Source organism: Manis pentadactyla, chromosome 1 (genome assembly GCF_030020395.1).
Source record: "Manis pentadactyla isolate mManPen7 chromosome 1, mManPen7.hap1, whole genome shotgun sequence".
Classification (NCBI taxonomy): domain Eukaryota; kingdom Metazoa; phylum Chordata; class Mammalia; order Pholidota; family Manidae; genus Manis; species Manis pentadactyla.
The window spans coordinates 170,231,026-170,254,069 of record NC_080019.1 but is presented as its reverse complement, the minus strand read 5'-3'; the positions used below and the strand labels follow the sequence as shown (position 1 = coordinate 170,254,069).

At 40.9% G+C, this 23,044-nt stretch overlaps 1 protein-coding gene across 8 annotated transcripts in view; it reads left to right on the top strand.

Moving 5' to 3' along the window:
- The window catches only part of ZBTB20 (zinc finger and BTB domain containing 20), an 807,002-nt gene that overhangs the window by 739,513 nt on the left and 44,445 nt on the right, over positions 1–23,044 (top strand). For 7 of the 8 annotated variants that reach the window (XM_057502832.1, XM_057502827.1, XM_057502849.1 and 4 more), the window contains 2 exons: positions 1,126–1,289; positions 1,665–1,852. In XM_057502832.1, the coding sequence (XP_057358815.1) occupies positions 1,279–1,289; positions 1,665–1,852 (199 nt within the window). In that variant the 5' untranslated portion in view covers positions 1,126–1,278. The remainder of the gene's footprint in view (positions 1–1,125; positions 1,290–1,664; positions 1,853–23,044) is intronic. The other variant, XM_057502862.1, reaches the window with a different exon arrangement.

The following is a 23,044-nucleotide window of genomic DNA, read 5'->3' as shown; positions in this document are numbered from 1 at the left end:
CTTTATTTTCATGGAAAGGAAGATTTGGGCTTTGGAGACTTTGATCTTGGCCACTTCCTTAAACTGAAAACCAGAAACCAGCTCCTAGCTGCTCCATGGAGACACTCAGGATTTGGGGGTTCTGTAGTCACCCATTCAACAGACAGTCGAGAGAGCATCGCAATTTGTTGCTTCTCTTATAGTGGCATCCTCATGCTAAAAAATGTGCCTAAAAGCTTCCCCTCTATTTTCATCTTTACCGTACCATCTCTGCCTCCTGCCCTCTGAAATGGCAGATTTGATTTCACAACCTGTTGGACCGAACACACAGCATGTTAATCTAACACCATATTCTGTGAAGGCAGATTTAACTACCTGGTATAACAAATTTCAATACAAAATATTCTGTATACCAAGTCCATTGCCATGCTTACAGAAACAAGGGAAACATGGAAACAAATCTACTTAGAACAATTCTGTACTGCACATAATCTTCTACCAAAAACTAAATAAAATACTTTCTCTGGTCACTATACACATAATAACAAAAAAGGCACAGAGCCAAAGAAACGGAGGGCATGTTCAGGATATGATGAATAGTCCAGGTTGGCTGGGGCCTGTGGTCCAGCAGAAGCTAAGTGTTTATTCATTTATATTAGTTGCATTGTCCTAGGGAGAGAAGACCAGAGCTGACCCAGAGCTGAGCTGTTCCTCTTCCTGACCCCAGCAGCAGTTAGCAATAATTACCTTCCAGTTCCCTTCACCCCTTCCTCCTCACACCCTGACCCCACAGTCACACGCAGACTCCAGGATCATGTGCTGAATCATTGAACAAAGGCATCATAAGCTTTGGATGAATAAAGGGTTGAAATAGAGGATCTCTGTGTGACACCTTTCCTCTTTACCTACTGGAATGTAAGCTCTTCTTAGCACTTTTCATTTGCTACTTTAACAAACACTGCCATCACTACCCCTCTCATCTGTACATCCTGCAAATTTACATTGTAATTTGGAATTATGTGTTGATCAGAAATAAAATCTAACAACAGCAAGAAAGTTGAACGTGCCATAATGTGTTCCATGAATAGAAACTTAAAACTGGAAGGAACCTTTAAGGCCTTCTAATCCAAGCCCTTTATTTTACAGATGAGGAAACTGAAGCCCAGAGAGGTGAAGTGAGGTGTCCAAGGCCACACAGCAAGTTAGAGGCACAACTAGTACCATAGCTCAAGTCTCCTGACTCCCAGTCCAGTGCTCCTCCCATTACTCCACGGGTCCTGTCTCTAAGCTTCCTGACAAATGCTAGAACGGTAAACCTCCACTAGTATTTTTCCAGACCATGTTAAAACTCTTAAGGGGGAAAAAAAAAAGGATGCTTTCTTGGATAATGTCAGCCATACGTAGCTCAAGCTGTCTAAAGTTCTGGGACAGGGTCTTTTTATGCAGCCAACAGAGTCCAAATGTGGCGCTGTTTGCTTGGCCCATATGCTTTCATGTGTTCCCAGTTAGGCCATTACTGGAGGGAAAAAAACAAGACTCAGCTTGTTTTAAAACAAGGGACATACTGGACTCCCTCCCATCCCCCCTCAGAAAAAAAAAAATCAAGTTATCTTTAACAGATTCTAAAAATGCCTTTTCCCAAATATGCAGTCAGTTCCTTCAAAGGGCCCTTTGTTTATTTTCAGGAAGAAACCCAAGACAGCTGAAAACCAGAAGGCATCTGAGGAGAATGAGATTACTCAGCCGGGTGGATCCAGCGCCAAGCCGGGCCTTCCCTGCCTGAACTTTGAAGCTGTTTTGTCTGCAGACCCAGCCCTCGTCCACTCAACACATTCACTGACAAACGCTCACGCTCACACCGGGTCATCTGATTGTGAGTACACCAGTGAGGCGCCGGTGTCTTCGCGGGGCCCAGAGCTCGCTTCTGCCCCGGGTTCTGGCTCCCTCGCCTTCCGAGCGAGCTGTTTGCACTGGGTCTTCTGAAGTAGCCCCAAGTGACCTGCCACCATATTGACTCAGGCAACATCTCTATATCCAAAGCTAAGGTGTACCGGGTAACCAGCCGTTCGGCCTCAACAAGCTGTTTAATAACAGGAACCACATTCTCTTTCATAACATTAGCCCCCCTCCCCCCAGAAAAGTTGCGTCGCTGCTTTCTGACTGTACTTCCGTCTCCGTGATCTGAGCAATGGCCCCGCCACCATGACTAAATTGAACGACCAAATACGGACCTCACCAGGCCGGTTAGACACGGGAAACATCCGTTTTGAAATTACATGATACAAGTCAGCTTTCCATTAGTTATTGGAGTCTCATGTAGCTTGGCTGAATTTCTGTCTTTCCAGTTTTTAATTTATTTTGAAGTGGTTAAAGGATAGCATAAATTTACAGGAGAAAAGAGAATGGCTTCCAAGAATTCAGAATCCACCCAGACTTCACATAGCCAATTAGAATTCAGGTCAAAAATATTTTTTAATTAAAAAAACTGCCTACGGGCTTAATTTGGAAATGGGCAGCTTAATGAGATCGTCGCTATTGAAGTCACTCCATTGCTGTTTATTTTTGCTGTCTCCCCACTAATCTGGGAGTCACTTCTTCAAATTCTATTTTAAGAAAATTGATAAATCCCGTAGAGGAGTTTTTTCCCTTCCTGAAATGTAACCCAATACTTCGAAGAGAAAAAACACGCGTGTTAGCAATGAAAAGGTATGGAGTAACTTTGAGATCTAATACAAAAGAATATTCCTTTTAGTCTTGAGATACCCAACAGGTATTCTGAATGGATCTCCATAAAGGATGTCTGCTAATAGGCAAAGAGCTGGCATATTCTTCTTTAGAACGAGTAAGATAGGACCAAGAAAGTTTTATTTCCAAAAAAGTAAAGACTCCATTTATCCTGCCCATGAAGACAAAAATTATACATTAGGAAATGAGATTCTGAAGCTCCTATTGTTATTTTTCTGTCAAAACCCATGTAAAACTCTGCAAGGAAGGCAAGAGGTGAATGAGTCTGGGATATTCCATTCCCTCCTTGCTTCACTGTAACCGTCACTAGATAAGGGGACAAGACCTAGGGGCTAGGGGTGGGGTGAAGGGAACTTGTTCTACTTGTGTTTGGGCTGAGACTACCCTCCAGCTGTTGCTAGAAAATGAAATGAGAAACACCAAGATCCCAGTCTCTAGAGCCTGTATGATATGTTCAAAGTTCCTGCTTCTGTAGAGAAACCTGGGGCTCAGAAGATGGGACTGTGTGCTGCGGAGCATCATAATGGTAACATCCTTGGCCTTTCTTGCCTGGCAGTCTCCAGCCTAATAGTAATTACAGGAAGAATTGGAATATAGCGTGGCACAGTGCCCATAGACATGTGCACACTGTCCCTACCTACTAGGAAGGTAGCCTGTTCCTGTGGAGAAGGGCCTGGAGCTCCTGCACGCAGACGTTCATCACCTGGCTTTCTGCCACACCTTATGGGGAAGATTATATAGAAGGGCCTTGGCCCAGAAAACCCCTGTTGCAGCAAAATGAATGTTTTGTGAATAAAAAAAGCGCTGGGCTTCACTTATTGTACTTTACCATAGGCATCCTCTGGCCAGGCCTTGGCATTAACATGGAATGTGTACAAGGAACTGGACGAACAAGGTGCTGCTGTACAACTGTGGGTGACCCTGAGGAAGCCAGCAGATCTGAGCTCAGTATGGAGTCTGAGTGCAGTTGGAAGAAGAATAGGGAGGAGAAACCTAACTTCCAGCTGTTTAGAAAGTCATTTTGATTTTGTCATTAAAATGTGTAAGTCTTTTCTGCTCTAACCTGCTGTTTAAATTGATTATACTTTCCTCCAAATATATTTGTATTGTAGTGTGTCCTGATTTGAGCCTACACTTAGAAGAAAATTGTTTTTTAGGAAAGATTCACAGAAATCTGTCCATTTGGAGATTGCTTGAGAGAAGACAGGAAAGAGATTTATTTTAAGCTGTTAAAATTTTTGGATGCTCTTCTTGCATTCAAGAGGATTTTTTTTTTAACTTTCAAATGTCATTCTTACCATAGATTAATTTAAAAGCCTAATTTCTTTAAGGTAAAATATTCAGCTTCTATTTAGAACTAACAGATTTGGGGCATTTAAAAATAGTGCCCCTGACTTGTTAGTCTCTTTAACTTCAGAACCATTCCACCAGTGTGTGGTGTTCCGGGCTTTCACAAGGTGCCTGAATTTTTATAGCACCCTCTTATTTGTCATGTGCTTAGCAAAATTATTCTTAGTCATGCCTTAATGCCCATCTCTCCTCAGTCAGTACAACTCTTCCCAATTTGCAGATGAGAAAACTGAGAAAATTGACACCCCAGTAGATGAATGACTTGGCTCAGTAGTTAACTCATTCAGATACCGAGAGATGTTTATGGATTTGCTCTCACTGTGAGCAGCCTGAATTCTCTGTTCCAAGCTCAGAGATGGCATTCTTGAGAATGTGCTACGACTCATGCTGGTGGGTTATAAAACATAATGGATAACCATCCACGCAAAAGAAAACTCAGCTCTGCGTGTGAACCCAAAAGGGTGGGTAAGACATAGTGTCGCTGCCTTTGAAAGACACAGCCATGTTTTAGACAAAGAGGACAAGTCTGACCCCTTAAATTCTCAGTGGGCTCTTCAACCTGCTGAGCCACTTCCACTTTGGTAAAAGATCCCACTAATATTCAAAACAAAGCGGGAATATGGTTGAGAAATGCTTGCCTCCATGAGATGACGAAGCTCATGTTGCTGCTGAAATGTGTGCTGCTCTGCTGTGCACCTGCCAGTGGTCACCTCTGGCGTCAGTCCCCCATTACCTCTGAGCTCATCACCTCTTCAGCATTTCAAAAAATCTAATGGTAAACAAACCCAGATGATGATAATGAAAGGCATTAAGATGGGTTTTGCAATGCCAAAGGTACAAAACCCTGTTTGAGAGAACAGTTACCCGCAACAGGCTGAGGAGAAGCTGAGCCACGCTCCCTTCGAATGCTAAAACAGGACTAAGCCAAGTCAGCAGAGCAGACAAAGCTGCCCGTGGTCTGACAGCCATCAAGCTCCGGCACATCACAGTTACACATGCGAGATGGACTCAACTGGAACTCTCACCTGCATTCTCCTTCCATTCTCTTTTCCCCCAAATAAGGCTCCAGCTGAAGGGAGAGGTGATGGTCCCAGCTTTGGCAGACCCCCCTGCTTCTGGCTGGAGATCCACCTCATCTGCTCTGTGTTTTGTTGGAGTCTGACATCCGTGGTTACTTACCTTCCCACATTTTGCACTGGCCTCATCAGGCTGTGTCATTTTTTTTGCATCCTTGCCAAGATGCTTTTATGCACTAACAGTTTTTATTTATTTTTAATTTAACCTTTACACATTACCAAACTGTTGTGTGGGTGGGTTTAACTTTAGCTCTGTAGGTAGCATGACTCTGCTGGGGCTGAACACTATCAAGGAGCCTGGTGGGCTCTTCCTTTCCTCTCTCCTGCCATCTACCTTCATTGGCCTTCCCCCTCCCAACCCTTTGCTCCACACGTCCAAGTCCCCACGATTAAAATTTTTAGTACTCTTGGTTCAGTTTGAACTTCCAAGCAATTTTTAGAGAACAAAACAAAGAGGATATTTTATAGCAAACTCCATTAATGCCACATTAAGGCTGACATTTTAATTACCCCAAAGTCAGGAAATGCAAAGTTCAGGTTCCCACAGCGACAGAAACTGTCCCCTGAGTGCCACCATCACAGCAGATTCTTTCATTCCCTGATTACACAACACTGGGCAGGGAGACCTTGTTTTTTACCCACATATGTGGAAAGGAGCACAGCTTTTATCCTGTTTTTTTCCTGTAACTACAGTTGAGGATATGGGTCTTTAGGTTCCCTCCCCAAACCATCTATATGTATTATCCTGGAACAGAAGACTGTTATCGCTCTACATGTGCACACGGACAGAATTAAAGTTGCTGTGGGAACATTAACTCTGATTTCCGGACTTCCGTGCCAGTCACATTTAAACCATAATGTTGTAATTTTTGGCATGTAATAAATGTGCATTTCATGTACACAGACAGAAAGAAGCATAAAATGTATTTTAAAGAGCAATTAATTACTAACTTTGTGATTAAAAAACATTTGGTGCATGTTCCTTCCCATTTAGCATCAGCTGCTGGTCTTAGCCAGGCCTAATAGATGACATACTGTGTCTCATCCTGTATCTCAGATGTACTTACTGTATGTTCCTGTTCTTCTGGATAATTAATTCCCTTAGTAAAGCTGTAGGGGGAAAACAAAATGGAAGGAATATGCAAGCATGTAAATAGGGTAAAGGATATTTTGAAGGAAATGATTCATTCCTGCAAATAAACCTCTTAGTCCCTGGGAAAGAGCCAGAAGTCTGCTAAGTGGGTGTAGACAAAGGTTTCTGGTCACCTTAGGGCAGCTGGTCCAGGGCCATACAAACAGCTTGAAAGCAGATTTCCCCCTGAATCCCAGACATGCCCAAATGGGGGAACGATTTGACTCTAGGAACTTTTCAGGCTTAAGGCTTAACAAGTTATCTTATTCTGTATCAACTTTTCAGTTTCTATGCCAACTGGAAGAGGAGAGTGGTAGGGAATAAGACAAGACGTGGACTTTGCCGAAACAACCCCTGATTTAGAGAGTAGCGTCTTACCTTCCTGTGGACTTGAATCTGGTTGGCCTATTTGTATTGGAGAAGGAAGTGTTTCAAAACTGAACAGGTTTGTGAGGAAAGGGAATTGCTTGTAATACTCAAAGTTACAGTGTTTAGAAACACAAATGCTTGAGCATTCCTTCAAAACTGGGGGAGATAGAATTTTTCCTGAAAGGGCGTGTCGCTTAGTCCCAGGTAAATCTCATGAGAAATTTGCACGTCGGTTGTTGCTCTTTTCTTCATTCTCTCTCCTGCCATGTATTCCTTCTTGTTCAGTTTGGTTGCTTATGGTATTTAACCTTTAAGAAAGATACTTGAGTTTCACAGGGCTCTGATTTGCTTTTACTCAGGCTGTCTGTATGTGTGAATGTATGTCTGTAGGAGTGAAAACTGCTCAAGCAAGTTTGAAGGTCTCTGGCAAATCTGACTGCGTGTTCAGAAAGTTTCCAATCAGAAAGCTGATTCAGTGTAAAACCTTCCAAAAACTTCCCAAGGCACCTGTTCACAGGAAAAGATTGGATTTCTGCTGGAGGTGCTCAGAAGGCAGTGTTTATAAATGAAGCTCTCTGTGCGGAGTGCCAAAAAAATGAAAAACATTTTGGCCCCCAGAAAACCTCCATAAATGTTCAAAATGTATAATCAAACAAAAGCTTCATTTGGATTCAAATGCATGTATCTCAGCAGATGTGTCTAAACTAACTGGAATCCCACAGGAGCAGCTGAACTGGATTTGGGTATGTCTTGATAACTGAAAGAGTTATTCTTAGACTTTGGAAGGACAAAAATGGTCCATCTGTGAAGAACTGTAATAGAGACATGGCAAAAAACAGCATCCTCTGAAAGAGTTTATTTATGGAATTTAGGACAAGTTGGACAATCCTGAAAACATTTTGGGGTCACACTAATTTGCAGAAGAAACAGAGCCAAAATGGGATGGAATAAACAATCACAGAGTGTTGTTATCCTATGGCTTGCTATTCATTTTTCCAGTAGATTCCACATCATTTAAGCAGTAAACAAAGCACCTTCAGTGTAACTTAAGTGCTCTCATTGTCCCCAAAGTGTCCTGCATTTTTTTATTCTACTTCCCATAAAGGACTACATATTTACCTTTTTGTTGCTAACAGTCTACACTGTTCTGCTATCTCATTAAGCAAGTAAACTTCTTATCTATTAAGTGTGGATTCATTTCTTTAAAGAGAGTCACCTCCTTTTTAAAAAGTCACCTTTCTGCTGCTGAGCTAATTGATACATAATCTCTTTGGAATTGTTTTTATTGCCTTTGATGCCCTTTATTTAGAGATTTCCATACTTAATCCAGCACCTAAACATTAGAAGGCCAGTTAATTTTTTTATTTGCTCTAACTCCCTAGAGTGTCTTCTTAGACTAACTGGAGACACATTTATTTTTTAAAATCATATTTCTTGAAGTTTCATGCCACAAACTACCTTTTTTTATAAACCTGGCCTCTCCCTACAATGCCAATTTAATGAGCTGTCTTCTGTGGTCACCTAATGCAGTAATCCGGGATGGTCACTCTCACCTCACTCACTCACTCATGCGTTTCCCTGCTTCTGTGCCATGTCCTCTGCTAGGACTGAGCGTAAAGATAGGAACAAGATGCTGGTCCCTCCATTTGGGAACTCACAGTGTTCCCAAACACTCCCCTAAAACTATACCTGGAAAGGGGTACATACAAATTTAGCGTACCAGTGTTCCTGAGGAGGGAGCCTCAGACAGGGGAAAGGGCTTCACAGGGCACATGACATTAGACCTGGATCGTGAAGAAGCAGGTGTGTGTAAAGTAGAAGAGGGAGGGAATGGCATTCCAGGCAGAAGGAACAGAAACCAAACCACAGAGAACAAAAAAAACACGATGTTTTCAGAACAGCGAACAACTCAGTTACGATACTCAGGCTTTCTTAGGCTTATGCTCACAGGATGCTATCTATGTGAGTAACATTGCCTGCCATTAAAATTCAGTTGTGCTGATTCGTATGGACCTTTCAGAGACATTTGCTTTCCAAGTAAATAAGAAAACAAGACACCCCCTTATCTTCTAATAGGCAAAAGTCACTCTGCATGTAAGCAGTAGGCATAGAAATGTATTATGAGGGACCTTCTGATAATTTAATGATTAACATATTTCAAAATAAACTTTTCTTACCAAGAAAGGATCATTCTTGGAACCACAGAATCACAGTGCCAGTGCAGGAAATATGTCATTGACTCATGGTCTCCCCAGATTATAGCCATGTGTCCTCCTATGCAGTCCTCCCAGGTCCCTTGACAAACCTGGTCTCACTGCCCATTGCCTCGAGTTACACCAGCCATACTGCTCTCCAAATATTGCATGAATGTGCGTATGACTGTCCACACATAGTTACTACGACCAACTGCTAATATTCAGGGTTCTGTTCTTCATCTCGCCACCACATATCTTGCTGGAGTACATCTTAAATTCTTATCTGTCGCTGCTTGGGACAGTTTCATATGTGTTTCCTCCACTCATGGCAAATTTCATGATAAAAAATTAGTGTTCCTCTGTATCTGTCAGGACTTTGCAAATTCTGACTCAAAAAAAAAAATATGTACTATTACCCTAGGAGGTGGATCATTTGGGATCAGTTGAGACCATGCATGAAGATTCTAGGAATTTCTTGCTTTAGGGAAATTTTAAGTCGGATCCCTCTACCAGTCACCTCCCACTAGGTATCATAGTCAAACCCCATATTAACTCATCTGCTAAATAAGCACTTTCTGCTTTCTTTTATACTTTTTTTCTGCCTCTACATCCTTTGTTATCTTAAAGAATGTGTGCCAGTTAGAACTTTTTATCAGCACTGACAGAGATTAAAGTTTCCCTGATCTAACCCATCTTTATGCAGATGAGGAAACCGAGGCCTACCGAGAGCAAGTGTCACAGTAAAATTCCCAGCATAGTTAGTGGAAGAGCCAAAAAATAGAACCCTTCCCCTCCTCCCACTATATTATACTGCCTGCTACCAAATCTGCTTCTAAGAGAACTTAGGTTCACTAAATGAAAGGGAGTCAGGACTATTCATCCATCAATTTACTGAAAGCTTTCCATGTGGGGAGCCAACTATAGGTCTTGTGCAGGACACAGTTTTATAAACTGGAGTCCTGTGCTCAGAGACATACAGCCTCATACAGATACATTCGCAGACAACCACTGTGCAGAGTGGTAAAGGTATGTCCCCGAACACTTGGATGCACCAGGGCATTGACTCACTTGCTTAACAAATGTGTAAAGTTCGCCTGCTCTGCCTGGCACCACACTGAGTTCTACCGAGTCACAGAAGTGAAGACAAACAGACTCTGCCCCCAAGATTCTAACCACTTAGTACATGTCCTCAAATCACCATCATCTGAGATAGAAGTTAGAGAGCTCATAAGATATGTTATAATCCAATTAACAGTAATATCCAGTTCAGTTTATTAGAAAAGGTTCCATGTGACCTCTCTTGAAAGATGAGTGGAATTCCACTGGCATCAAGGCATTAGGGGAAGGTATGAGAAGTTTGCCTTCTGATGAAGCTGTGCAAGGGATTTAAGTAGGGTTTGCCATGATCAGGACTTTGCTGTAGGAAGATCTAACTTACCAGCAAGGATGTGGAAACTACATGGATATGACAAGGGATGGCTGAATGAAGGAGAAAGCCCCGTAACTTCTGTGAGTGGTTCAGACTTTTGGTAACCTGAAGGGGACTAGTGACAAGAGGAATGAGGAGAAGCCAGGTTCAGCCGACTTTGTGGATGAGGGTGGACAGCTCCAGGAACTGACTGAGTGCTAGGTCAGAGAGAGGAAGTCATCAAAGTAACCCCAAGATATCAAAGGCAGAAAAAGGAAGGGAAGTGTTAAGAGGCACAGAAAGAACATACTCAGTTTTGTACAGTGCCAAGGAGTAGACCCTGTGGAGACAGCTGACACTGAATCACAGATAAGATACTAGAGTACAGCAGGAAGACTTGAAATTAGGGCTAGCAAATACATCTACCACGAGGCCAGACTTTAAGCCATGAATGTGGGAGTGAATTCAAAGAACTTGTTGAGAGAAAAAAGGAAAATAGAACCTTGGGAATATTTACATTGAATGGCAAGAAAGAGGATGAAGCACCATCAAAGGGGGAATAGAAATGAGGGTTTGAGATATTGTAGGAAACCCAGGGCAGTGCAGAGGGACCACCAGGGAAGGGAAGGGTCAGTGCTGCAGGCACTTCAGACACCGGGGATTGGTGACTTCCTGGTGGCTGTTGAGAGAGCAGAGTCAGATGCATCACAGAAACACCACAAAATGGGGCTCAAGAGCAAACAGAGAATGAACAGGAAAGTGACAAGTACAAACTACTTTTTAAGGAAGTTATACTTTAACAAAAAACAATGCACAGGTAATGCAAAAGCAGACAGTAATTATTTTTATGAAACATGAGGCCCTACTCCATTTATAGACTGGAGGATAAAATAATGCTAAGGAAGATTGCAGTTAAATAGGCAAGGCGAGAGAGAACTAGGTCTCCCATTGTACAGGGCAGTTGGAATGAAAACTACAGGTAAAAGAAATCTGAAGTCACTTCTTTACCAATTTCGATTGGTTGTATTTCTTTGTTTTGTCTAATTGCTGTGGCTAGAACCTCCAGTGCTATGTTAAATAACAGTGTGGAGAGTGGGCATCCCTGTCTTGCTCCCGATCTTAGAGGAAAAGCTTTCAGCTTCTCGCTGTTCAGTATGATGTTAGCTGTGGGTTTATCATCTATGGCCTGTATTATGTTGAGGTACTTGCCCTCTATACCCATTTTGCTGAGAGTTTTTATCATGAATGGATGTTGAATTTTGTCGAATGCTTTTTCAGCATCTATGGAGATGATCATGTGGTTTTTGTCTTTCTTTTTGTTGATGTGGTGGATGATGTTGATGGATTTTTGAATGTTGTACCATCCTTGCATCCCTGGGATGAATCCCACTTGGTCATGGTGTATGATCCTTTTGATGTGTTTTTGAATTCAGTTTGCTAATATTTTGTTGAGTATTTTTGCATCTACGTTCATCAGAGATATTGGTCTATAATTTGCTTTTTTGGTGGGGTTGCCTGGTTTTGGTATTAGGGAAATGTTGGCTTCATAGAATGAGTTTGGGAGTATTCCCTCCTCTTCTATCTTTTGGAAAACTTTAAGGAGAATGGGTATTATGTCTTCTCTGTATGTCTGATAAAATTCTGAGGTAAATCCATCTGGCCCAGGGGTTTTTTTCTTGGGTAGTTTTTTGATTACTGCTTCAATTTCTTTCCTGGTAATTGGTTTGTTTAGATTTTGTGTTTCTTCCTTGGTCAGTCTTGGAAGGTTGTATTTTTCTAGGAAGTTGTTCATTTCTTCTAGGTTTTCCAGCTTGTTAGCATATAGGTTTTCATAGTATTCTCTAATAATTCTTTGTATTTCTGTGGGGTCCATTGTGATTTTTCCTTTCTCGTTTCTGATTCTGTTGATGTGTGTTGATTCTCTTTTTCTCTTAATAAGTGTGACTAGAGGCTTATCTATCTTGTTTATTTTCTCAAAGAACCAGCTCTTGGTTTCACTGATTTTTTTATATTGTTTTATTCTTCTCAGTTTTGTTTATTTCTTCTCTGATCTTTATTATGTCCCTCCTTCTGCTGACTTTAGGCTTCATTTGTTCTTCTTTTTCAAATTTTGATAATTGTGACATTAGACTATTCATTTCGGATTGTTCTTCCTTCTTTAAATATGCCTGGATTGCTATATACTTTCCTCTTAAGGCTGCCTTTGCTGCGTCCCACAGCAGTTGGGGTTTTGTGTTGTTGTTGTCACTGCCCATGCCCAGTGATTCAATAATTTTATTATAGTCCTTCTTTCTCTATGTCTTCCCAACATTGTTTCCTCTTCCTTTTAGCCAATAAGAATGAATGCTTTGCAAGAGCTGTTACAACTCTTTTTTGGACACCTTCCCAAATATTCACTGGCCCTCAGTAATCTCTAAGCATCAGTCTGAGGACAGGTAGCATATACTTTGAGCATTTTAATTTTCTAAAAATTTTTTAAACAAATTATCTCAAAGCATAATCCTGTTTAAAAGGCCACATTCTGTGAACTTCTTTCATGATAGATCCAAATCAAATAGCTCTTCAGTTACTAATAACAAACTTATATGTTGTTCTCCTTCACTGTCCCAAGACATCCTCAAGGGTTTTTTTTTTTAACTTGTTTACTTTGTCTGTATTGTGGGTTAATTTTATTTTAACTTGTTTACTTAGTCTGTATTGATCTCTTTGGTATTCAAGAGATGCCCCCTATGGGCAATGTCACCTGGTCACACAGTATATGCAATTACTTCTACTTTAGGCTGGTGCTCTAAAACCAACTAAATCAAATGTTTCTTTGCTCTGCTATCGAGTTATCTACAAAACTAAATAGGGAAATTGTTTATTACTATAAGAAAGTACATAAACAACCACATGGAAGAATTTGTAATATGAGTCTTCATAATCTCACAAGGAAGAATGAATCCATAGTTGATGTCAAAATGGAATGTGAGGAGTCTTTCCTTTCCTCTCTAACTGAAACAGTCACCTCCTACTCACTTAACCCCAGGGTTTTAACTAGGTTCATGTTGTCAGCTTGATACCAAGATCTCATGCAGTATTAAATCAGGGCATACATAATTTTTAAGAGTGCTTGGCTTGGCGTAAGGAAAACCATATGAAGAATTTCAAGAAAAGGCAGCTAACTTTGTCATTCAGGTTTTGATTATAATCATTTCCTTTCCTGTATCATCATTTATCATCTCTTTGCCTCAAATATCAACTGGGCACTTGAATATAAAGGAGGTAATGGAAGAAAGGTGGATATAAATTTGAGCTTCAGAACATCCCTGTCTCCTGAGAAATACACATTCAAACTCTAAACTTCAACCACTAGCAGTTAGCCCCAGGGAAAAAGGATGCATAGCCTTTCTTCAGGGAAATATTGTAGGTCTCTGAGTAGAGGACTGGGTGTTATGTTTTCAGTTTTAAGGCAACCCCCAGAAATCTAGCCTACTCCATTTTATTCCTGACCTAAAGGTACCAAGGAGTGCTTGGATCCCGGGCTCCTGAAGTGGCCTTACTAATCCTGGGCTACAATTCTGAGAGGCACCCACAGGCATACCTGGTGTCCTTGGGCAGTGATACGGGTGGAAGCTTTAGGCAGAGGGCACCACTCTCCCTGCAGAAGATGAGCTCTTGCCCTGGAGGCCCAGAGAGAAGATATGTGCACACGTATGCATGCCTGTGTGTGTATTGTTTGGGACACAAGTGCAGAGCTTTCATTAGATTAGGGTCAGGGAACTAAGAGAAGGGAAGAGCCACTTTCCCAGGGCATACCCCAGTCAGAATCTGCACCCTCAAAGCTGGCCCCCACGAGTACCCCGAGAAGCAAGAAGTCCCCGACGAGAGCATCCAATGACAGACTAACACCTGAGGCCCTTTGGTCCTTCGCTACATCTGCTAGGCAAGGGCAGGGAGGAGGGGAGCAGACTTCTAAAGCCATGTCGTCAACATTGTGAGCAGGGACGGAGGCAGGACCACGTGTTGCTCAGAAAATGTTTTCTCACCTCCACAGTCTGGTTATTCACTGGTGTGACCTTCCACCTACAAATGCATTTTACATGCCCTTATTTAACCTCCCTGTTTCCATTTCCTCATATGCGTAATGAGAATGGAAATAGTGTCTGTCTCATGGGGTTTTTGTAAGGACTAGATAAATGCTCTATGTAAAGGCCATAAAGCAGCACCAGCCAGACAGACAGCACTCGGCGAATCTGAGCACCATCTATAGTTTGAGCATTTTAAATTATTAAGTAAGTACTTAATAAAATTGATGTAACACAAATAGTGGTCGTCGCAGGTGCCCCATCCGTCCCCCCGAGAATGGTGGAGACCAAAGCGCCAAGCAACGGGAGGGGACCGTGTAGAAGGGCCGCCTCCCCGTGGCAGGCCAGGCCAGAGGGCCTGGCCTTGTCCCTTTGCGGACTCGGGCCTGGCTGCGCGGGGGAGCCTCTCCATTCATTCTGTTTGCTTTCTTTCCTTATCCCGTCTGTCTTGTGGTTTTCATTTTCTAAAATCGGAAGAGGACTAATATTTACTAAGCATCTGCTCTGTGTCACATACATCACACCATTATGACAAAAACACCCCATTTTACAGAAAAGGACACTGTGAGTTAGAGAAGTTAAAAAAACCTTTCTGAATGCTTTTTTCTTGGTAGGGGGAAGGTTTAGGGTTTGATTTATAGTATAGTATAGTATTATAGTATTAACCCATTACGTTTCTTCCTGTCGTCAAGTACATTCCAGTGAGTGAGAGATTTTCTGATTATAGAGAATGGATCTGCCTGCTCTCTTACCTCAGAAGCCATGGTGGACCCTGTACACGCCCCTGTCATGCACATCTAGGGGGCTTTTCACTGGGCACCTACCAACCCTAATACATGCTAATCAGGTCCTTAGAATGGGCAAACGGCTGTGCTGCCTTCCAGAGAGGCATACTTACAACCAAAGAAATACACGTATTTTTTTGAAAAACAGCCTTCATGATGGCTTCAGACTATTTTGAAATAATTCCAAACAGAGGTGACCTCTAACAAGAGGTTAGAAGAGTAAATGTACTTAACTGCAGAGGAGGATTGCTCCTAATCACCTAGCTCCCTTACCTTGTATTCCGAAGCAGTTTGCAGTAGTTGAAAAAGAAAATGTAATCTTAAATCCAGGGGCACTTGGCTCATTGTACCTAGTGAGTCTTTCCTGCCCTCTGGTGCCCATCTAGTTTTTGGTAATGCATGGAGATTATTTTGGACATTTGCATCTCTTAACTCTGGAGCACTTTTGCTGCTGAGTATAGAATTCTAGAGACATATGGATATGAAACTGGAGCTATAAGTCTCTTAGTAATAGCTGCAGATCAAATGCTAAACTAAATGGTGTGCAAGTGTCTATAAATCCCAAGTCAGAGCTTTAATATAATAACTTACTGAGTCATGATTTCTGCATCTCATATGCAGTATTCCTTAAACTAGATGTTGACGGCTGATCAACAGAATCCAAAGCCCAAATTAGATAGTACAATATTTGCAGGGAAAATATATATGTAGCTTGAAAAGTGGCTATCCTCAAGGTTACATCCTCCCTTCCCCCCATACCCTCCCCTGCAAAAAAAAAAAAAAAAAGCAGAGGTTGCAATCTGAACTCTCAACACTGTAGCCAAGAAGGGAATGACTATAACATAGAGAGATCCTTGAGACAGAATATTTTCAGTGAAAGGAGTCTGGACCTTCAAGAAATATGTTTAAGAAAGATTCAGAGGAAATACTAGGTAAGATGAATTATTCCTGTTCTTCAAATAATACTGTAGCAGTTAAATTATTAAATGCTTATTTTGGCCAGGCTTAAGAATTTGTGAAGGCAGAAATTCTTTTTAACTTGTCTACCGCGTGATTCTTGGCATCTTAAAGGAGTACTTAGCCATAGTAGATGCTCAGCAAATACTTACTGAATGAATAAATACTGAATGAATGTGTGGGGGAAGAACTGAGCCAAAGGAAAGAAATAGTGTGTGTGTGAGCATTCCACCCATTTCTAAAAGTGTTGGTACCGATTTTTTACTTGATTTTTTCTCATTCAGCAGACCTACAAAACAAAGTGCATCACAGATACCCTCTGCTTTTTATGCTGGGAAAACAGAATCGCTTTCTGTTGCATGTAGGCTGCTACATGTTTTGATTCTAGTAACAATATGGTAGGGTTAAGGTCAACTTTGTAGTATAATCTGGTGCCTGGTTTTTGATAGATATCATGAAAATAGATACTTATTTTCAAGATGCTCAAACAGATGATTAGGGAAAAACTCTAACAAACCTTGAAACAACTAAAAGGAAAGGTTTTCCTATTCCCACCTCCCATTAGTGTGCCATCCTGCAGTTTTCTGCAACCCCACACCCTCCCTGCTTGTCTCACCCTTTTCCCAGGTCTAATCCTTTTCTAGGGAATTCAGCATATGACTTGTCAGTCTAGCGAGGAAACCATCCTTGAAAAATCCACCCCCATGCAGTGCTCCCAGGCTCCACTCACAGCAATAGTGTGATTTGATCAGCAGCAGGCAGAGCTGGCCCAGGGAAACAAGAGCTTGGCACAGAATCCCAGTGTCTTCCTGCTGGAAGGGCCCTCAAGAGAATTCTTCAAGCCCACCCTCCCTCAACTGGCTGGACAGTAGAAGCATGGGTAAGAAAATAAACTCTGGCTGAATGAACAGAGGGTTAGATGAATGAGAGATGAGTTCACTCCTCCAGAGTCACCACCATCCCACTTGAATAGAAAGCTAACTTTGAAGCCACTCTGTTCTCCATGGCACGATTTTGTATGTGCTCAGCTTTGGAATATGGTTGCCATCTGTGGCCCATGCATAGTACTAAGGAAGCATTGGGGTAGGTAGGAGGAGACCAGGAGGGAAGAAAAGAGACACTTAAAACGAGCTAATGATCTCCCTTGTGTTGGAGTCTAGGTTTCAGAACATCAGTCCTGTACTCCAAGAACAAAACGCCAGTGTATCTTAGACCACACCAGGCGCCAGCACATCAGATAAGACCTGCACTGTGTGGAGTGCAGCCACAGAGCCTCAAGAAGTTCTAAAAGTGAAATTAAAGGAGCAAACTGAAAGGAGAAGAGGCTCAGGGCAAAACACAGTCAGGAGGGTTCTGCAGATATGTGTCTTCAGGGTTACAGTAGTTAAAAAATGAATCTACTAATTAAAGAGAGAATGCTATAAATCCCAGGAATTTAAGGATCTTTAGAAGAAATGAGACACTTCTACATACACTCTGAGTACATCATGATCCATTTGTAGATTCTCAGGGTGAAAGTGACCTGGCTTTTGTGCATTGTTGAGGATTTAAACAGTTGAGAGTTTAAGAGTTACAGACAGCTGTACTAGAGGCAAGGGAGGGTGGTCCTTTAAAAACAGAAAAAGCTGTTAAGCAAAGCCAGTAAGAGCAGAAAGCATCTCTGAAAGGCAGTGAATAGCTCACAGAGCTTCCTAGTTTCCCTGATAGTATCTGTATTAATTGTTGGTTATGGCACAGAATCATTGATAATTTACATGCTGAAATGACATGCCAGAAAAATAATAATTAACCTGGGGATATATACACTAGTAAAAAAAAAATTTACAGTAGAGTTAGCTTTGCTTTTGCAAAAAGTTAGCTAGTTGGTTCAGCATAACATTTGAAGGCAAGTATTATTATATATTCAGTAATGGTTCTGTATCTCAAGTTTGAGAAATTTGCAAGTTTGGGAGGTGGAAATCCTTTTGGCCATGTAAGGAAGGAATCTCATCAGAGGTGTATGTAATGTAAATATAGAAGCATTGGCAACCCTAGGCATACAAAAATCATTTTAGGAGCAGAAGGTGACTGCCCAGCAGTGTGTGACACCAGAGTGATCAAATCAGTAAATATTTGTTGGCTGTGTGAACACTGGCCTTGACTTCTGTGTGCCATCAGGGATAAGTCACACAACTGTGACTCACCACAATTAGAATATTAGTAATGCCTTAAATCTGCCTGGTGTACAGTTTCTTTTCCTAGGAATCTTATATGCCTTCATATCCTGATTTTATTTACCCTACAACATCTCTGTGAAGCATAAGTGTCTTCATTGTACAGGTGGGCTAACTGGTCTGCAAAGAAATGACTTAATTCTTTATCTTTAAACACAAAGTGATTGATAACCATCATACGACCCACCTCAGTGTACAATTTTTTCACATTATTTTATGTTTTTTCTTCCTCATTATTATTTTTAATTGGTTTTCAGTAAAGTTAAGATAAAAACAGAATCTAACAAATATCCCATGGAGAAATTTGGTGTTCTCTTTTCTTACAAGAATAAATTAATACCTTCTCGGCTCCTCCCTCCTGGCTCTCCCACCGGATAGTCAAAATCCCATGCCAATTTTCAAATGAATAAGGGCTCATTTAATAGCTGGAGCACAGTCCCCTCTACTGAGGAAATAGCCTTGTAAATTCATGTTTAGAACCTGCAAAAGTTACTTTTGGTTATAAATTTTAACAGTTTGGCTGGAAGGTTTATAAACAGTGCTAATATATATATCTGCCCTGGTTGTGAGTTCAGTAATAAGTTTATACCCAGTATGTGAAAGGCCAATAAGAAAACTAGTGTCCTTATTCTCTTTCTCGACCTACACTAAATAGTGCATATTTACTTATTTACTTTGTAAATGAGGACACCCAGTGGCCACCAAGTGAAAATATTCAAACAATCCCAGACACTGTTTATGCAAATACCCATTACCAAAGCTGCTGAGAGCTCTGGAACATGTCTTACCCAGCAGTTCAGCTTCACTAAGGTGAGGGAGAGGTGGGCGTCTGGCCCAGTCACTTTTGTATCACATCACAGACTGGTCCTCTCTTCTCATTCTGGGCTACAAGGTATAGCTCTGCTTGGAGTTCCACTGAATCCTCAGCTGACAGGAGCCAGTGAGCTTTCTCTTGAGGGAAATGGAATCAGGGAGATGGGGAGAGAATGGCCTGTGTCAGAAATTGTGAGTGAATTAGCAAATTTGTGGGAAACTCGGTGAACTATAAAAAGTCAATTGCCTTAGACCTTAAGCTCATACTAACAAGAACTGTGGCTATTCCCTGATGAGAGAGACAGGCAGTAAAAGACAGGGAGAAGAACATTTCACAGACCCTCAGGGGCAGAAAGGCCCCCCCCCCGACAACATGTGCACATACCTCAGAAACGAGTACCCGAAGGTCCCCACTTACCGTCAGCATACTTGTTGAGTGCAATGCAGAGTTGATCTAATAGGACCTACTCAGTGTAGTGTTGGGCAGTGTGACGGCTCTAATATTTTGTATCTGTAGTTATAGTTGCAACCAGGCAGGGTATTAGCCTTCAGAAAACTTGGAATCTTCTTATGGAGAAAAGACAGGCATAAATGAAAAGACAATAGCCAATCGTATACTGTTATGCACTAAATTATGTGCTACATGTGGGAGGTTCATATTTATTCCTTAACATTCAGAACAAGAAAAGATTTCCTTATTTTTCTAAAGCAAACTAATCCAGAGACTCCTATCACTAAGTTAGCAAGGAATTCAGCGAGGTTTCAGGGCTCCATTCCTCTGCCTAGAATTGTACAAGATTCATGAGATCTGGGGAGGGGCCAATACTTAGTCTATGGTGGTCTCCGTCGTCAATGTTGTTTGCCCCATGACCCCCCTGAGTGGGGTCCCTCTGTCGGCCAGGCACTACGCATTCATTGGACGTAGAGATGCCCTTCACACTGGCTCTTGATACGGAGCATGGGTCCAACACCAAGATCATGAGGGTTCCTCTCAAGGAACTTTTTCATGGCCTTTTTATGGCCAGCTTCCAGAAGTGTGCCAAGCAATTACCCCAACTAGAGTTATGTGCAAGCAAAGACCTCAGATCTTGGTACCTTTCCCATTTGAGAAGTTGATTCTTCTTCTACCATGTCAGGCAACCTCAATCTAATTCTAAAGCACTGGCCTCCCGCTCCTCACCCCATAAAGAACCTTGCTTAATTCTCCCTTAAGGATGCAGATTTTGAAAACAAAACTCTTTCTCTTTAAGGCTCTGAAGCCACAACTCCCCAGGGCAAGTGTGCCCAGAACTGGGTACAAGAAAGGCTTGACCTTCCTTAATTGCCTAATTATTATGAAAGTTTTCTAACCCACTTGGAAAAAAACAGAAATTAATTTCTGTTTCAGTTTATTACCTCATCAACCATTGGGAACTAAGAGAGAACTCAGGGTGGATGCCAGTAATCAAAGAAGGCTCCACAGAGAAGGAAAAACTTTGAACAGAGTTCTCAGATAGTACGTAAGATTTGGTAAGTAGAGAAAGCACAGTATTTCAGAACTCAGGACAAACCCAGCACTAAAAGAGAATTAAGAATAAATGCAATGCATGCAAGGGATGGCAAAATGTCCAACTTACTGCATTTATTTGAGGAAAAACAAGGAAATCACATCAGTGATGTGAGATGAGATCATTAGAATGTTACCTATAGCTGTAGGAGACTCTTACAGCTTAATATATTTTTCCTATAAGTAAATGATGTAATAAAATATTATAAAAGAATGTAATAAAAGTAAACAAAATAAAAATCTTACTCCGTATTAGAATAATTAACAAAGCTTGCCTTCTACTCCATTTATTTACCAGTGCATCCCAAGGTTTTGAGTTCTGACAACACTTATTTAGGATCTTATTCATCTCAGCATGTGCCTGAAAGGAACCTACACCTTATTCTTTCTTAAGGAAATTTTGTGCCTGGTTCTTTAATGGAGCACCCTAGGAGGGCTGTCTAGATGTAGTGTCAACTACTTTCTTAAACTGCCCCACATCAAATCACTTCTGTGCGTCTCTTAGCCAGTCATCCAGCAAAACAAATTAACCTTTTTCCTTAGCTTTTCCTTGCTGCTTTAAGAAAGAAGACCTTCATCTCCCATTAAAATAATCTATCATGGCTCAAATCCATGCCTTCTGCAGAGAGAGAGAGTGTAGCCCCACCCCCATTCCCAACAAACAGTGCTACACTTAAAAACCAGTTGTCACATTAGAAGCAACTCATTTTTTCTAGGAAGACATAAGCAAAGGGAACATTTGAGCATGAATCTGAAGATCTTCAAAAACAGTTTCAAAACAGTGCAACAACAGAAAACTAAAGAAGTTGTGTAAATTGGGAAGCTCTCTGATTAGTTTAGTAAAAAAAAAGCTATTAAAAGTGACACTATGGGATTCTGTTTTCTCACTCATTGAAGTTTAGATACAAGTTTTTCCGATGTCAAAAAATTAATTTCTTAACTATACTTCAATGCCAGTTGATATATTCCAAAGGAATGCCATTCCTGGGACTTAAACTGAATTTTTGAACTCACTAAGGTTAAAATTTTGTTTTTCCTTTAAAATAAGTGTAAAATGATGTAAAGATCAAAAGAAGAACAGATTACTAAGAACATGCTGGTTTTTATAGAAACACTTTTTAAATTTATAATTTCCTTTCAAGTAGCATAAAGGACCTACCTTATTAACTGAATATCTGAATATGTAGATCTTTCTTTAAGCCTATCCAAAGCCAAGTTCAAAATGCATTCTTTAACGGTAAATTTAAGTAGGTCCTTTTGTTCATTTTTGTATCCCACCCACGGATGCAGCATCTCTGTTTTTGTTCCCCAGATTTAGTGAACAAAAGAAAAGGTTACAATAGGGCAGCAGCTAAATTTGTAAGGAAAGAGCTTTAGAAAATAAAAAAAATCAAACCCCTAGAAGGTGTCTCAAAAGGTTTATGATATAAGAGGATTTAAAGGCATCAACCCCAGATTTCATTGACTTTTCTCCTTAGTCACAGCAGGTCCGCCCTCCTCAAGGAGCGGCCATTTCATTTCAGCTTTGGAGTGAGGGCATAGGTGTTTTTCAGAATGTTGTCTAGAATTACAGCTCTCAGATGCCTTTGTTAACAGAGCTAAAACTTACCTTTCACAAGCTGTACTATAAAAGAGTAAGGAAAGTGTTTTGCACTTCAGTGTTTTATTCCACCAGAATCAGATACTCAAAGTGTAGACATTCATAAAGCATGTAGCTTGATAATACCCCAAATTGAAGTTTTAACTTATATTTAGAATTTGTTCTGAAAAGCTGAAGTTCAATTAGTTGTTGATTAATTGTTTAATTATATATATCCTCACTTCATAGCTAAAGGGATTTAAGCTGACTCAAAAGAATACTCAGTACATTAGTGAATATGAGGGAAAAATATTTATATGTAACTATAAAAAGGAAATCAGAGTCAAAGTAAAATTAGAGACTGACACTAGAATAAAGCTGGGGATAAATTTTGTGTAGAAAAGTATACCATGAGTTCCTGTATAGTTGCTAAAATGTGACCTAAATTTGGATTCTGCTCCAATTACGATATTCACAGAGCCCAAAAAGATAAAAGTAGAACCAGAATCAGAAAACTGATTGGCAAACATACCTGTACCTGATTGGCAAATGTTCCTGTACCCTGGGCTTAGATAATCACTGGGCACTGAGGCCTGGGAGAAGATAAATGGTTAATGTACAGTTCAAATATCAAAGGTCCTTATGGATGAATTTCTTCCACTGTTTTAGGTTTCAGACCATCTATGGCCTTATGGGTCTATTTACACTGGGATAGTCTCAGTAAATATTTCACTAATGAATTAGTGAAAATTCAAGTGACCCCAAAAATCCATCAATTAGTTGTATTTGCAGTGTTACACATATGGCCAGGCATTTCTTAGCCCCTTCTT